Here is a 16,173-nt window from a genome sequence, read left to right on the forward strand (position 1 = left end):
TTACTCATTCATTTTAAACCTCATCACCACACACACACACACACACACACACACACACACACACACACACACACACACACACACACACACACACACACGCACACACACACGCGCACACAAACCTCGCATGCGCACGTGCATCATCACCATTAGTTGTAATGCGCTGAAAGACGCCCCCTTGTGGCCACGCTGAGAAATTAAAAACCCGCCGTTACAACCGTGGTGCCTGGGATTGGAGCCAGAGAGGGGGAGAGTCGGTGTAAATGTGTGTGTGTGTGTGTGTGTGTGTGTGTGTGTGTGAGAGAGAAAATGTGTATGGGGTTCAACAGTCACTCTATTTTTGCTGTCATAAATAATTGGTCCGCGGGGAGGGAGGTTGGTGGTGTTAAAGGCTCCTCCATTAGGCCGAAAAAACTTTCGGAGCGCCTTTCAGTTCTAATTGGCACCGACGATTGGTGGCACCGCAGCTGACGGACTCCGCCAAAAAGTCGACAACAAAGCAAAACCCAAAAACCACCGCAGCCCCGTCGGCTCTCAAAGAAAACCTATTCCAGAGTGAATGGGAGACCGGGAGGAGGAAAACAGAGAGAGAGAAAGAGAGAGGAGCAAATGTTGTTCTTTTGACAACCTGTTCAGTGTGGAGCTGTGAGGCGTGCGCGCATCTATGTGTAAGCCTCTGTCCTCCCTCCTCCCCTCTCTCCGTCCCTCCATCTCTCTCTCTCCCTTCACAGACAGGGGCGGTCGTTCTCAGTCAGCGCACATATTCCACTTGGCCAGCATCACTTGGAGTCCACAGACACAGCGCCGATTGAACGAGCGGAGGAGAGCTCATTTTCAGAGCGCATGATTGTGTTAGAGGGGCTTCACTAGACTGTCACCGGTCAGAGGCAGTGAGAGAGAGAGAGAGAGAGAGAAAGAGAGAGACAGTAAAGCCATTTCTACCACGCCTTTAAAAGTAGATAATCTACATAAGAGAAGACTGGGGTGTGTGGACCACCCCTCCCACCCCCCTCAAACTAGCCTTGCTTGAGTTTTTCAAAGGGAAAGTGGTTTTATTTTTATCCTAAGGAAGAGGGACTCTTCCTGTGGAACCGAGCAGCGGTAAGATTCCGCTGCCCGCCTCTATGTGCGTAAAATAAAAGTTTAACACACCAAGGAGATCATTTGAGAGGTCTGGGAGCTCGGCAAACTCTCATTATACTCTACGGGAATTTCAAAGCTCATACCGGACGCTCAGCTGGAGGAGGATTTATAACTTTTCTACTCATTTTGTGAAGAGACGCGGAGGCGGGTTAGTCTCACGGAGAGCGGAGGAGTCCTCTTCGCTGAGCCGGGAGGAGTGCGCGCTGCGCCGGGTAGCGGACTGACCCAAAGGACGGCACCTCGGAGACAAGGTAGAGACGCGGCAGGGATTACATGCCTGTACAGAGAATACATTTTTAGTTTTTCTCTGGGTTTATCTAATGACTTTGCATCTTGCCTTCTCTGTGCGTAAGAATGAAATTATGAGCATCTTAAACAGGCTATTATTTTTTTTTGTTCTGTTCTACATCAGTATCATGAGCATCCTTGCAGTGATTACAGTTAATATGCCAAATCGGTGACATTCACATTTTGGGGGTCTACATATCCGCCTTTCTTTAATTTGCATCAGATTTCTTATGCAGGCAATATGACGATATTAGACAGCTTAGTGCAAGCAAGTCTCATGCAGCGCACCCTGGCTGCTTTTTAACTTACATGCATCGTATAATGAAACTTTGATCAGAGCGCGCTGTGTAATGCAACGTGTCAATGCAGCCGACCCAGAGCCATTATACAAATTTGAGGGCCAGACGTCGGAGAAAATCCTCGTGTTCCGTCAGAAGAGTCACATAAAGAGGGTCCATTAGCCCCCTGACTCCAGCTGCCTTTCATCTTTTTTTCTTCAGGTTGCTTTCCACAGGTCATGAATCGTGCAGAGAAATAACACCAACGTGTGATCCACAGTGATGCATTTAAGGAGAATATTAAGAGAAACAAAAAAAAAGTGCATTTTCTTTATACCTTTTTTATACCTATGGCCCTTTCCACACTGCAGGAACAGGAGGAATAATTTCATTGATCTGAAGCAAAGGTGGTGTGTGTGTATGTGTGGGTGGGGTCTAAGGTGCATGACCCTACTTGTTATAGCTAATCCTCCATGAACACTGCAGTCAGTCCTCGGTTAACTCCTGTTCTGACTACACCTGCCTGCCCCCCCTCTCCCACCCACCACCCTTTCAGCAAGGAGAGGGACAGATTTAGTCATGCTAAACAGCAGACAATCCTATCAATCTCCAATGTTCTAACACACACAGCCCCCTCTTGTAAACTTTGTATAATCCACCATTTGTGATTGAATTACGTGTCCTTTAAATTGAGCGAAGCAATGCAGGCTGGGGGGGCTAAATTGCTCTGTGATATTATTTTCACGGCTTAAGGGGTCGAAGAGGACATAGTTGAACATGAAAAAAAACAATTGACAGTACCTCTTCTTCCTTTTAGATAACAATCACTCAGCTGTCGCCTCTTGTTTGTCACATAAATTTGCAGGCTGTTCCCTCCTGTGCCTCTGTTTTCACCTGTTTCTCCCTCCGTTGTGTCTCACTCTTTCTTAGGTTATGAGGGAACTGAGCTGAACATGGAGCTTTTCTGGATTTTGTTATTTTCTAGTGTCTGTCCTCTCGCTTGGGGCCAAGGAGTTTACGGTAAGAACGTGATATTTACAAATGTATTTCTATTATTACATCAATGCATGTTTTATTAGTGCAGGCTGACTGAGCTCCACTGCAGCAGCAATGTTAATTTGTTCAATTATTAGCCCATAACCTTAATTAAGGGCTTCTCCGTGCCACATATTGTCCGGGTTTCAGTGCAACGCGCTAATAGGAGACAGTATAATAACTGGCGTTTAAACTACTGGTAGAATAGCTTCAGGGAGATCGACAGCAAATTAACTTGCGAGGGAGATATTACTTCTTAGAAGTCACAAGAGGAGGCTGGGAAAACATCCAGCTCTGTGGTGGAGGGGAAACCCACCTGCTGTAAATCCAATCTAATTCCATTTTAAGGCTGATATTAATCTTTATGGCCAAAATTCTCATTAAGCCAACAGATTAGTGCTTTATTACACAAAGTATGATCAAACTTTAAAATTATTGTTTAAAGGTTTATGGTTATTACTGTATGGAGGTTATAGTTTGGCCAGTATTTAACTCACCACTATGCTTACTGCACTCACACACACTCGCACACATACAGACAACAGGTTTCAAGATGAGGATAAAACTGGCAGTGCTCCCTGAGACGAGGCTCTGTGTCTGTCAGGTTAAACAGGACAGTCACGCTGTGCTTTTAGGTATAAAGCAGAGATTTTGTCCCTCTCCTCAAGACTGTCTCGCTGTACTATTAAGGCTCAGTATCTTCAGCTACAGGCACCTGTCCAGATATGCATCCATTGCTGTCCCTTTGGGCAAGGCAAACACACAAACTGATCTGTCAGCTTTGATACTTTGATTTTGATGTTTGAAGACATGTGGCAGCCATCGAAAACAAGGTCTGTTTAGTCATAGTAGCATAGACTGCTGTTGTCATAAGCAATCCCGTAGCCTGCCGTCACACTGAGAAATACTGACAATCTGTAAAGCATAAAGGTCCATGTACTGTAGAAGCCCTCGCTAACTAATCTGGCTTATTCCACTCTAATACCTTATATGCAGGTGTCAGTATTACGTTAAATGATAACTTACATGGACAATTATCAGATCTTCTCTTTGCCTTGTTATGGATTTTGTTTTGACCACCAGTTGACACCTTTTTAAAGCATTACACTGATGCCTTAATAAACAATATTAAAGCATAAATAAAGTATTTTTTTTGTTGTTGTATTTTTGGGACTAACATCCGCAGACAGAGTGGTTTCTGTGTACTGTGACAGTGCTGGCTGAGATCTCAAGAAGCTCATTTCTTTTCCCAGTATCTGTTTTTATAGGAAATGTCAAACATGGCCATACAATGAAAAAGATTGTACCTTTAGTAGCAGAGTTTTAGTAGCATCACATGTACTTATCTGGGATTTTTTTTTAACCTGCAGGTGTAGGCCTTACCCGCTTTGATAAAGCCAGGATTTACTATAAATCCGTTTTCAACCCGCTGTTATGCTTCTTCCGAAATATTTCCAGCGTACATATATTACATAGTTTGGAAACGTAACGGTTTAAAAAGATATATGCAATTCAGTTAATTCATTCTTAGTTTCAATGCCAGCAAATATTTTTGCAGGGATGTGCATTCAGTGCATCAGTTGTCTCCTCATGGACTGACTTTTCTGATCTAGTTACGCTGTCCTGCAGAAGGCTCACTTCTCTTTGCCCTTGTGCATTCTTGTCCTCATTTTCTTTTTCATAATAACTGTATGAAACAGTTTTGGGTTCTCTACAGGGTGATACACTGATTGTCATGAAGAATTTGTGCATCTGCGCCTCGTGGGCTCTGTCACAAATACGCAGTGGGTCGAAGCAGAGAGGTACGCAGTCAGTGCCAGCGGTAGGGGCAGCAATGATATTTAGGTTTTTTTTCTATATATGATTTTTACCCCCAGTGTTATAGCTTACTTGTCCTATGCGCAACAGCAGTCTTTCAGTCTCTGCAGAAGGAGGAGAAGTCCCCAAAGATTTCTGGGATTCATACTGGCCAGCTAACACAGGCCCCAGTTTCCCATGTGGTTTGTGTGGTGGCGGTGCTCAGCTGTGTGTACCTGCGCAACAACTGTTTCATGTAGGTAAACCATCATCACTAAAAAGAGTCATTCAATGAGAACAAATGGTTTCACAATTTTACACAATTGCAGTAAACAACACGAGTAGGGAAGATTGGGAGGGGAGCCAATGAGTCTGGCACGCTCACTCGTGTGTATGTGGATATGCATAAAATGGTTTCCTTCACTTTGGAATTGTTTAGCACTTGCTCTAGCAGACAGATGCGACTCACCGTCCGTCGGGAGCCAAACAGTGTAAGCGTGCCTGATTGATGTCAGCGCTTTGGACGGCTGTGAGGTTCATTTACTGTAGCCTTCTCTGGGGTGTGTTTGGATGTGTGCGTTTTTGTCAGCTCAGGCCTGTGAGTCTGTGTGTGCAGGTGCTTTGCACTTGTGAGTGTGAGTTCACGCACGAATGTGAAATGCGTGAGCTGGCAAAACTGTGAGTCTGTGTGTGTGTGTGTGTGTGTGTGTGTGTGTGTGTGTACATGCTTGTGTGAGTGGGACGTGTTTGTACGTCAGAAACACTTTTCTTCCCACTGCAACAGTTTGCTGGTTCAGCAGGGACTTGTGGATCAGTCACTGTTTCTTTTGCAGCAGTGTAGTATTGATTGTACTTCTGTGAATTTTGATAGGCTGTCAAAAAGCTTGTAACACCTGTCCATCAAGTAGCGATCGGACGGACAAGTGCACAGAGAAAATGCGATGGTGCATTTCAAAGTAAAAGGGAAAAGCTGCACACTATGTTTTTTTTACATTAAGTTTCGTTATGCACGATTATTAAGATTACTCTTCTGCTCTCCTCTTCTTTTTGGGTTAAGCTTTTTATATGCGTCCTGTAATGGCAATTTTTAAGAACCTATACAACCCTTTGACCTGGTCATTGTAAAACCATACGCAACTGTTGAAGATGCTATTATATACATATAACCTTAAGTCCTGTTTCTAACTACACTCTATGTCCAAGTAGACAGCGGGATGTTGAGACTTCACAAAGAAGCCAAGGACATGATCATCTCACCACACTATCTGTCTGTTTACTGTCCCAGAACTCAGGAATGTGTAACTGTGTTAGAGTGACACTCCAACAGGGATAAAACTATACTGCTTCTTCGAATCGAGGCTCTTTCAGACTTTCACATACGAGAGTGTGTGACGGTTGTGGTGAGACCATTCATGGATGACTTAAATAAAACCTTACAGAAAGACAAGATCATACTTTGTATGCTTTATTAAACAAATTGCCACCACAGTCCACACACAGTGGTCACGAACATCCCTGCATACATATACAGTGATTTTCAAGTTTCACTTAATCTGGATATACTGTAATCCCAGACAGTACAAGCATGATGCGTCACTCACCATATTTAAGGATTAGGGTAAATTTAGAAAATGTCAAGAAAGTCTCGCAGAATTTGACTCCTTGTCTGAAGGACTCAACGGTTACGACATCAATGCAGACAAAGTGTACTAGAGAAGTGTCTCTCCATCTTTCTGGTGCTGCATCACATGACATCACACTTTGCGAAGCAACGGAGTTCACAGGGACACCAAATTATTGATTGCTCGACAAAGTCACACGAAACCATTAGCCGGTGCTGTAGATGGAATCCAAACTGCATTAGCCTGCAATATGATGCTTCATTATGTGCTTGTTAACAGGAAATTTAATGAACTTAAATCAATGATTTTGCTTAACAGTGTTTTTTTTAGATTTGAGCAAGGCCCTTGCAGCAGCAGGAGAGTTGAGGCCTTGCCACTGGCCATAGAACAAAGCACTACAAGAGATGCAGAAAGTGAAAAAGTTTAATATGCCTACATTGCGCACAAATTTAACATCACTTTGAAGATGTTGCCCAAGGAAGAATGAAAGGCTTGGAATACATTTTTTTATTTGCAGTCTGCGTGTGTCGACGAGCACCCAACATTTGAGCATCTTCTTAATGTAGAGCTTTACTCAGCGCAGTACATTAGCTTGCCATGGCACACGGGTTGAAAGCCGGTGACCTAGAAAGAGATCATTCCAGGTTTAACTGGCCTGGCCACTGGCTCCCCTGTGACTTTAACTATTCCTCTCCCCACATCAGCACTTTTTTTTTGTTTGTGCCTCTTTCATGTCTCTTGCTGCTGAGTTTATTTTGGCTGCTGAATATTGCCCTTTTCTAATAAGCATCCATAATTTATTGGTGGCTCTGAGGCAATGGAGGAGGGGGACGGGAGACGGTGATAGAAAGAGACTGAAGCATTAAGCTAGAGATGATTATAATCTTTTACCTCCCACAATCTGACACCTACTACCTTTCTCCTACTCCTTACCTCTTTGCTTTATTTTTCTGCACACTGAATGCACAGGTGCACGTGCCCGCGCACACACACACATGCACACGCGCCTCTGATCAGTAATGTCGGCTATTGTTGAATGACCTTTCCCTTTATATTACGTCTAATTAAAGTCCTTGAAATTTAATTAGTGGTTTCACTACAACAGTTTTTTCAACCTTCTAAATGATACATAGATAGATAGATAGATAGATAGATAGATAGATAGACAGATAGATAGACAGATAGATAGATAGACAGATAGATCTATCTGACTGAAAGGAGACATGAGGACTAGGTCAATATTTGGACATAAAAATTCAGTGGTTTGTCTGCTTAGGAAGCTTGATTATGGTGTAGAGTGCCAGACGATTAGGGGAGCTATTCTTCGCACTGAACAGATAACAGAGATAATGGGTTGGCAGAGTTGGAGAACTGATACATGTTGGCATGTGTCTTTGTTGTTTGTAATGTATATCAGATTCTCCATTGTTCACCACAATTACAAATTTTAAATTTAAATGTGAACTACTTTATCTATTAGACTCACATATCGGCCTGTTCCCCCTCTTTGTGTCCTGTCCCTCCCTCTTTTTCTGTCTGTCTCTACTCATCTCTGTCAGTATCTCTGATCCCATCCCTTCTGCTAAAAATTTTAGTGCACATGGTGCTTTAATTATCTCTTCCTGATCCCATTTGTTTCTCTCGTGGTAACTAGGTCCATTGTGTGGCAGTTTAGTGCTTGCTGCCTTAATATTAATAGGGTCATATCTCGACGTTCGCATACACAATACAGGATGCAACCTCCTTGTTTTGATGCTTAGTCAGCTCAGTCTTTGCCACTGTTTCCTACCCTCGATCATCTCCTTTCCTTCTCTCCTCTCCTATCCTTTTTTCTTTTCTCCTTTTCCAATTTTTTTTGTATGGCTGACTGGATATTAAAGCCTGACAACATTTCTATTAACCCACAGGTCAGCAGCAGAGCCATAGGCCTATGGCCAAAGTGATATGTTGACCGTGGTTTACACTAGCCTTGCTACCTGGGGCTAAAGGATAAGAGCACTAAGACAACGTCTTGGGAGGTCTGATTTATCGCCCTGCCTCCCACCGGTTACACTCTGAGCCCGGGGTAGGCACAAGGCGGCAGGTAGAGGTGGGCAGTCTGGCACTGTGGGCCCCAGAATGAGGTGAGGTAGTAATATATCTCCTTAGAAAGCATAGTCTGGCAAGTCTTGGTGTAATGTTAGTGTATGTGTGTTTACACTGAAACTGAAAAGCTGTCTGCTTGCCTCTTATGTTTGTCTTTTCAGTTAATGTAACAGTGTAGCAGTGGGGGGCGCCTCCCACCAGACAAGATACATAAGATCCTTTTTTTGTCTGGAGAACAATTAATTGCTCAAAGACAGTAAAGGGGTAGAGATGAGCTCATGTCTGTACAGTCAATATGTAGCTGGAGGCTGCAGCCGGTTAGCGTAGCTTAGCATAAAGACTGAAAACAGGGGGATTTAGATCTTCTCATGTAACTCTCTGCAAAAAGTGAATAAGAGTAATTCCCCAAATGTCAAACTGTCCCTTTTAAAAAGTACATTTTACTTAAAGTATGCACTAAAACCCATTGGTTGACACTGTTGACTGTGTGACATTTATCTTATCTTGTCTGTTTTCCATTAACCTGTAGTATGAAATCTGTATAAATAAATACAGATTGACAAACTGGTTACATTTTATATTTATATTCCCTGAAAGTATTTCCTTTTTTTTCAAGAGAGGCTTGAAGAACTCAAACATAGGAGTTTAATGAGGAGGACTGAAGTGTTGAGCGTCACTGTGGGCTCCAGCAGCATGCATCTATACTGAAGTACCGACAGAATTATTATAACAGTTTGCTCACAGATCAACATGTAACCCCTCCTTTCTATTTGTTCATTTTCATTTCTTTTTTTCCCCTCGCTTTGTATTTCACTCTCTCCGATGACACTGTTCTTGTTCATGCAGATCACATCCACGCACACACCAGAGCCCACGCACAACTTTTCACATGCACTTTTCACATGCACATACAGCGCACACATCTCTCACTGCATTTACCTTTCACATGAACTCATAGATCATTACCTCACTCTCACCCACTCTCATCTCTCTGTACCGGGATGTTAGTCAGTGACACACACACACACACACACACACACACACACACACACACACACACACACACACACACACACACACACCTCTTTGGATGAGAGTGGTCCAGAGCGTTACAGGACAACGTGGGTGCCTTGTAAGTAGGAAAAACTGTCAGGGAGGCTTCAGTTTTCTCCTCTGTACTTGTGTCACTCTGTCCGACATTATCAGGGACTTGTTACTGGCTCAGCTTCCGGAAAGAATACACTAATGTGTGTCTGTGTTAGTGTCTTTGTGCACAATTATGTGGGTTTCAGGGCAATTAAATACCGTAATGTACTGTAGCGGAGGCTTAACCAACAACGCTGTTGATGTGTTTTGTGATGTCTTTGGTTTTTTTTGTGTGTGTGTGTGTGTGTGTGTGTGTGTGTGTGTGTGTGTGTGTGTGTGTGTGTGTTTGTGCGGGACCCATTGTCTTGAAAGTAATGGAACAAGTGTGTGTGTTTCTGTGTGCGTTTGCATGCATGGACACGAGAGGGAGGGAACATTTGGCATCTAACTTATTCATGAAGGCGACAGGACGGTTGTGAACAGTGGTGAGAACATGGCTTACATCAGAGACCGTCTGCCTCCTCCTGCACTTCTCTCACACTGTCACTCTCTTTCTTCATCACTGCCACCCATCCTTTGTGTTAAGCACTCATTTCTTTCTTTGGCCTCATTCCTTTCAAGAAAGTTTTTTTTTTATGTTTTGTAATTTTGAAATCTTTGCATTGAAAGCATTTGTATTTAGCATAATTTAAAAGCAATCTGAGGATTTTTCAAGGGTCTTTCAAATAATTCTGATGGAGTATCTGTTTGTTTTATTGCTGTCAGTATTGTATTGCTGTGAGAACAGCCTTCTAGCATCCAAACATACACCATTCTACTCAGTGAAGGTCAAACATCTAAGTAAAGAAGCAATAAGCAAAGCACATTTAAGTTTGTCCAATTTTTCAATTACCTAGTTAATGTGATTATATTTGGTTATCTTTAAGACTTTTTGACAATCCATATCTGTTGGCATTAGCACACTCTGCCAGTCTTTACAGTAGGTATAAATCTCCTCAGGGAGCTTTAAAATATTTGTGATATTGTTGACTCACACTGAGCAAATGGTGGGGTTTCACAGCGTGCAAAGTGCTATGCATACTGGCAGCCGTCGCCGCCTGTCACACCTTCAGCACAGACATATATTGATCTGTCACTTCACAGAAACCCTGCACATTGCTACTGACTGCCAGGGAAAACCTTATCATAGAGCTATGCTCTGACTTAAAGAGTAGCAGGAAGCACACACACACGCACGCACACACACACACACACACACGCACACACACACACACACACTGCTAAAACCACACTTTTCGAGGCTGCTCCTCCCACATATGTTCCTGCTTTCCCTGTGGTGCGCACTGAAACCCCTGAACAACAACAAAACAACCGCAAATGCTGGAGTTGGTCTTGTTCAACTAAACTTTCTGACAGCAGGAAGGGATCAACTCTGGAAATCTATCTTCTGCTCCTACAAACGTCCGGCTTCAATAATTCAGCGATGCGTGCTGCTTGGTGATCTTGTCCTCTCTCACTTGAGTTCTGGTTCACGCTGGCTCTCTCACTGGCTCCTCTCACTAGCGCTCCCCCACCCTCCCCCACCTTTTGTCACGATGGTTTTAGCAAAAAGAATTCTGCCACTTTAAATGTTTGAAATGTTTAGCTTGCTGCTCTCATACTGTCCCGTCTTTCTCCATGCATCTTAGCCGGCTCTGAGAAGGTGGGGGTATAATCTGCCGGATATGTTAAAAAGTCCCCATGTTGTCAGTGTAGCAATTTACCTGCCACCAGCTACACATCCTGATCCCTCTCCTCCTCCTCGTCCTCCTCCCTCATTCTGTCTTTACCCATCTACTAAACTTGTACCTGTCAAGGAAGATGTTCTTGTCATCTTCCTCTCTTTCCTTCTTCTCTTTCTGATCCTCTTTTCCTTCCCAGCCATCCATATACCTACCCTTAACGTGTCAAAATGGGACAAAATGTACCCATTCTCTACTTTTACATCCTCGTTCCATCCTAATTCTCCCCCATCAACCAAACCCTTTCAACAGATACATCCCTTTAACTCTCCTCATCACTTTTCTTCCTTGCTTGCTTGCCCTCTCCCCTCTCCTCTCTCTTTGCTGTATCCTTTCTTTACACCCAGCACCTCTCTTCTCCAAAGCCCTGTCATCTTCTCGCTATCATACACCGATTCAGTGGCAAGCATCCACCCACCTCTCCACTTACTGCATATATAGGACATAGCGCACTCTGTCATTGAAAGCTGCAGACAGGCTTTGGGAAGCAGGGTGGAGGGCTGACACAGGGGAGCAAGCAGACAGCCTGGGCTAGCAGCAAAATCAGGAATGAGGGCAGAGGGAAAGGTGCATCGTGAAGAAAGGTGGTTTGATTTGGGTGAAAGTCTGCAAAAAACAAACAAGAGACTGAAATTTAACAGTGATTTTCATTGTGAATAAAATTAAATGCTGTTTTTATTAGATGAAAAGAAGTGCCTTTTTAACCCTGGCAGGAATTTGACAGTTACGGGAAAATGAGAATAAATTTACCGTATTTTTATGCAAACTGTGCTGCCCAGTTCACACAGACTCAGAGCCTAGCTGAGTGTGGATGACACCTTTTTTTTTGACTGACGTACCCCCACAGCCCTACCAAATAAGTTCAAATTCCCCTTTATCCACACCACCCGTCATGTTCCAAATGAGTTCACTTGAATGGATTTTGGCAAAAACTGGACTTTCAACCATTTGTCCATTACTTTTAGCAATATATTTCGACTTCTCTGCTCACTTGCTCACCAGATTATTTTGTGTACATGGTCTTTGGGAGTACCACATATATATGTGAAGAACATTGTATAAAGATACTTGGGACTCCAGAGGGAGCTGCGTGAAGTCTGATAGATGGCCTCAAGTGATGTCACTTGAGTCTGCATCTCTTGGGGTTGAAGACTGCAAGTTTGAAAATGAGAAAAATCCAGGTGTGTGGAGTTAGAAAGGAGCGAGCTTAACCAGATCTCACTCCTCATCTCTGCTTGAGGCTGGCAGCTCAAGGTAACATTAGCTACCATTAGCATAACGCACTCAGATCTCTGATGGTTGGAGTCACATTGTGGGTAATGTAGCCGCCAGGTTTTAACAGGAAGAAGAACGCATGGATGGTTCTGCTGCATAGATTTTGATACTTAAAAAAATCATGTCCATCACAAGTAATGCAGCAATGTTGTAGGAGTACAATGCTAAATCTGTTAAGTTCTCTTTCAAGGTGCAACTGATTTAGTTTGGTATAAGTGGTGTCTCTGCAGTTAGACTCTTGCAGCTGGTAGTTGGTAATCCTATTTGTCTGTGTATTTCCCACCCAAAAATCAATATATGTGTATATTTTTTCTTTACAGTTCTGTTTGTTGAATTTAACGTTGCTATTGCACAATCTTTACTTGTACCTTGGCGATTGCATAAGTAGGCTACTCCTTTGGGTTCAGGTAACCCTGGTTGGGGATACTGTTGTTGATGGAAGTCACTCAGATTTTGATATATGAGGACAATCACATTATTGTTCAAATAGTTTGTGATGAAGAAGAGATGCTTTCCTAATCAAAATCTTGTGAGAGGAAGACAATCCAAGTCTTAATTTGTGAAATAGTAAAAAGGAGCTCTGACTGTAGCAAGTGTGCAGAAACTTGTTCAGCGAAGACAGATAAAACAAAACAAATGAGAGCTTCTATTTCCAGGTGCATATATGAGAATATTATTTCTAACTCAATCACTATGATGCCTGTGGCTCAGTAAGGACGCGTAATTCCACATAAGAAATCATTTCTCCAGACATCCTTCATCTGAGCAGAAATTTCACACTTTCACCCAAAGGAACCAGAGATACACTCTGCAATATTCTGACGCATCAGTCAATCTCATGACCATACAGCCATAATGTGGACAGAAGCAACAGTAGGTTTTCTGAGAAGATGCTACTTTAACATAACATTTAAGGATTTGAAGTGATTGAAAGAAATCAGAGTTGCATTTTTTTTATATACAGTACGTGCAATTGATCGACCCATGTTTGTCTGCCTTTCCACTTCAGGTATTAACTCATCCGATGAAATCTAATTGAATATTGACCCACAATGAAATCACTTGGATCTGGCTTGCAAAAAAAGAGAAAAGGGACACGTGGCAGAGTGAAAGGCTGATATTAAAAAACAAAGAGAGACAGTGAGAGTGACATTGAAAGGGCAGGGCCAGATACAGAGTAGCTAAAAGAAGAAAGGGTTCCCTAGAGACGGAGAGCTAGACCGACAAGGGGCTCAGAAAATGAGAAAGAAACAGAGGGAATGAGGCAGTGTGAGAGAGCGAGTGGGAACGAGGCAGCGACCTAAACTGTATTTGCTTCAGCCCGAAAGTTTGCTTTAAGGGATTTTTAAATTTGGTTCTCTTGTGAAATCAGAGTGTTCAGGTACAAGAGAACTTCAATCAAAATCACTTACTCACAACAAGCCTGTTGCCATCTTGGAAAGTTTGGCAGTGAAACAATTTCCCACAGTCAAAGGCAGTAGGAACCAGTGTATGTTTGGCCTTAAAAAATGACTTGAACTATTGATTGATTATCAAAATTGATAGTGATTAATTTTCTATGGACTGATTGATTAATCGACTGAATGTTTCAGCTGAAGTTTCCACCATAGAAATCAATCACTCTAACTATTTGTCTGTTATGTTTTTTATGCATGAACAACTACTATACAATATACAATAGGGTTTATTAGATGTCAACATACCTAATACCTATATATCCTTATGGAACAACAGATAAACACAACACAACAGTAAAGCTACACTTCATGCTTTAGGTTAGTGGTAGTAGCAGTAGTATTTAGTGTGTAAGTAGTTTTTTACTCCACCTGATGATCAGGTTTTGAATGGCATCAGTCTCATCCGCCCAAAGAAGCAGAGCTTAGGGATTTTAACTTTCAAGTAAACTGCTTCAAACACTGCGCACGTGAACACACCAGTGGATCTAAAAGAGCTTGCAGATTTGCAGGCAGAGACTTCTGAGACTTGGTTCATAGTTGTGAGGTAGCAGAGGGAAAATGTTTCAGTGATAGTTGCTGGCTTACTGCTGCTTTGGCTTTTATCAGACTCTAACCATCCTCATCTCTCCCCTTTCTGCATGGAGAGCCTTTCTCAATATGTTCTCTAAGAGGGCGACATTCCTCCTCTCTTTTTCATTACTCTTTCTCACCTTTTAGGACATACAGAAAATACTTGAAAGAGCTGACTTTTCCCCCTAAAACAATTTCCCTCTGTTTGTTTTTTCCTCTTTTTTGTTTTTCCACATCGTGATTACTCACCACAGGCTTTCTCCTCTGCTGTATTTTTTTTAACTTTCATTCTGTCTTTCTATTCAAAGTCTTCATCCATTTCGACTTCATTCTTCATTCTTCCTTGTTTTTAATCTTTCTTCCACGCCCTCTCTATTCTCGCCTGCAGCACCCTACAATGCAAACACAACCTGTTCTGAGGGGAAGTGAATTATTGAAGCCGCTGCTGCCATTCCCTCTGTGCAGAAGTGGGCCGCAGAGGAAGGAAGGAGGGAAAGGAGGGAGGAATGAGGGTGGATGAAAGAAATGGAGAGGATAGATTTGTAAGGACAAAAGCAGGAGGTGTTCAAGGTGCAAAGAATCAGCGAAACATAGTTTTGTTTACTCCGTCTCTGCAATATGTGGAACCATGTTTACAGAGGGACAGAGTAGGGAAGAGTGCGAGAACTGTTGGATAATGTTTTTGACCCTGCTTGCCAGAAGAGAATATTCTAACAGTGTAACTAACAGTGTCTCTCTTGAGAACGTTCAAACGATCTTGCAGTCTGAGAGACAGACTGGTTCATCCTGACACAAGAAAACCACTTGTCTGTGTTGGACTAAAATATCTTTAAATATTTACATATCTGAACACAAACCTGCAATACGCGCACAGAACATGTAATTTTCTATCACTCTATATTATTAACAGGCTGACTATGGCTCTGCAGCATCATTAAAGTTCTGGGGAATACAACAAAGTTTCCCCTACAGGTGGTTATATTGTCAACTCTCTGCTCTCCAGAGAGGCACATTGGCTCCACACTCTTAACATAGTTGAGCCATTCGGCCTACATGAATAACTGAGTTTGTCATGTTTCCTCTGATTCCTTCCTGGATGCAGTACTTGTACTTTTTAAAACTTGTCTTTGTACATTTTAGATAAACATCCATGGTCTTTTGTTTCTGATTTCGATCTATGTTTTATAGTACATGGTGTGTTGCCATTTTCCATTGGCTACAGCAACCCCCACTCTTTATTCATTTTCCAGTAGATTTGAAATCTTCAGTTATCCAATAACAGTTGTACACTTGTCTATATGTGTATTGGTAGTTGAGGTACAGTATGTATGCAGCTCATGAATTTACAGTGTTAGTTGCATCATCTACTCCATTTTCTCTTTGCGCAGCCTAGGCTCCTGAAGTGCACTCAATGGAAATACACTGACAAGAGATGGATGGAGAGATGGATAAAATCTAGTCCAAAAGTATTCCAGTTACAATGAAGCAACCAACTTAAAATTACACTGAACGAATAGTTGATGTGTGAGAGAGTCTATGAAGAAAATAAACATAAAGGTAATCATATTACAGTAGTGTAAATAGACATAAACATTGTATTACTGTAACACTGAAATAGATGTTGCTTCCGCTGCTGGAGCACATCACATCCTGATTTCACATCTCTTTTGTGTAGATCATTGGACTCAGACAAAGCAGCTATGATGCTGAGTTGAATCAGACTTTTGGGCTTAACACTCCAGCTGTGACTTGCACA

At 42.4% G+C, this 16,173-nt stretch overlaps 1 protein-coding gene across 2 annotated transcripts in view; it reads left to right on the forward strand.

The window, feature by feature from the left end:
- The first annotated feature begins 702 nt into the window (after positions 1–702).
- The window catches only part of LOC127351888 (MAM domain-containing glycosylphosphatidylinositol anchor protein 1), a 172,420-nt gene continuing 156,949 nt past the window's right edge, over positions 703–16,173 (forward strand). For both annotated transcript variants that reach the window (XM_051379864.1, XM_051379865.1), the window contains exons 1-2: positions 703–1,394; positions 2,640–2,729. In XM_051379864.1, the coding sequence (XP_051235824.1) occupies positions 2,663–2,729 (67 nt within the window). In that variant the 5' untranslated portion in view covers positions 703–1,394; positions 2,640–2,662. The remainder of the gene's footprint in view (positions 1,395–2,639; positions 2,730–16,173) is intronic.

The sequence above is a fragment of the Dicentrarchus labrax genome, unplaced genomic scaffold (assembly GCF_905237075.1).
Source record: "Dicentrarchus labrax unplaced genomic scaffold, dlabrax2021, whole genome shotgun sequence".
NCBI lineage: Eukaryota > Metazoa > Chordata > Actinopteri > Moronidae > Dicentrarchus > Dicentrarchus labrax.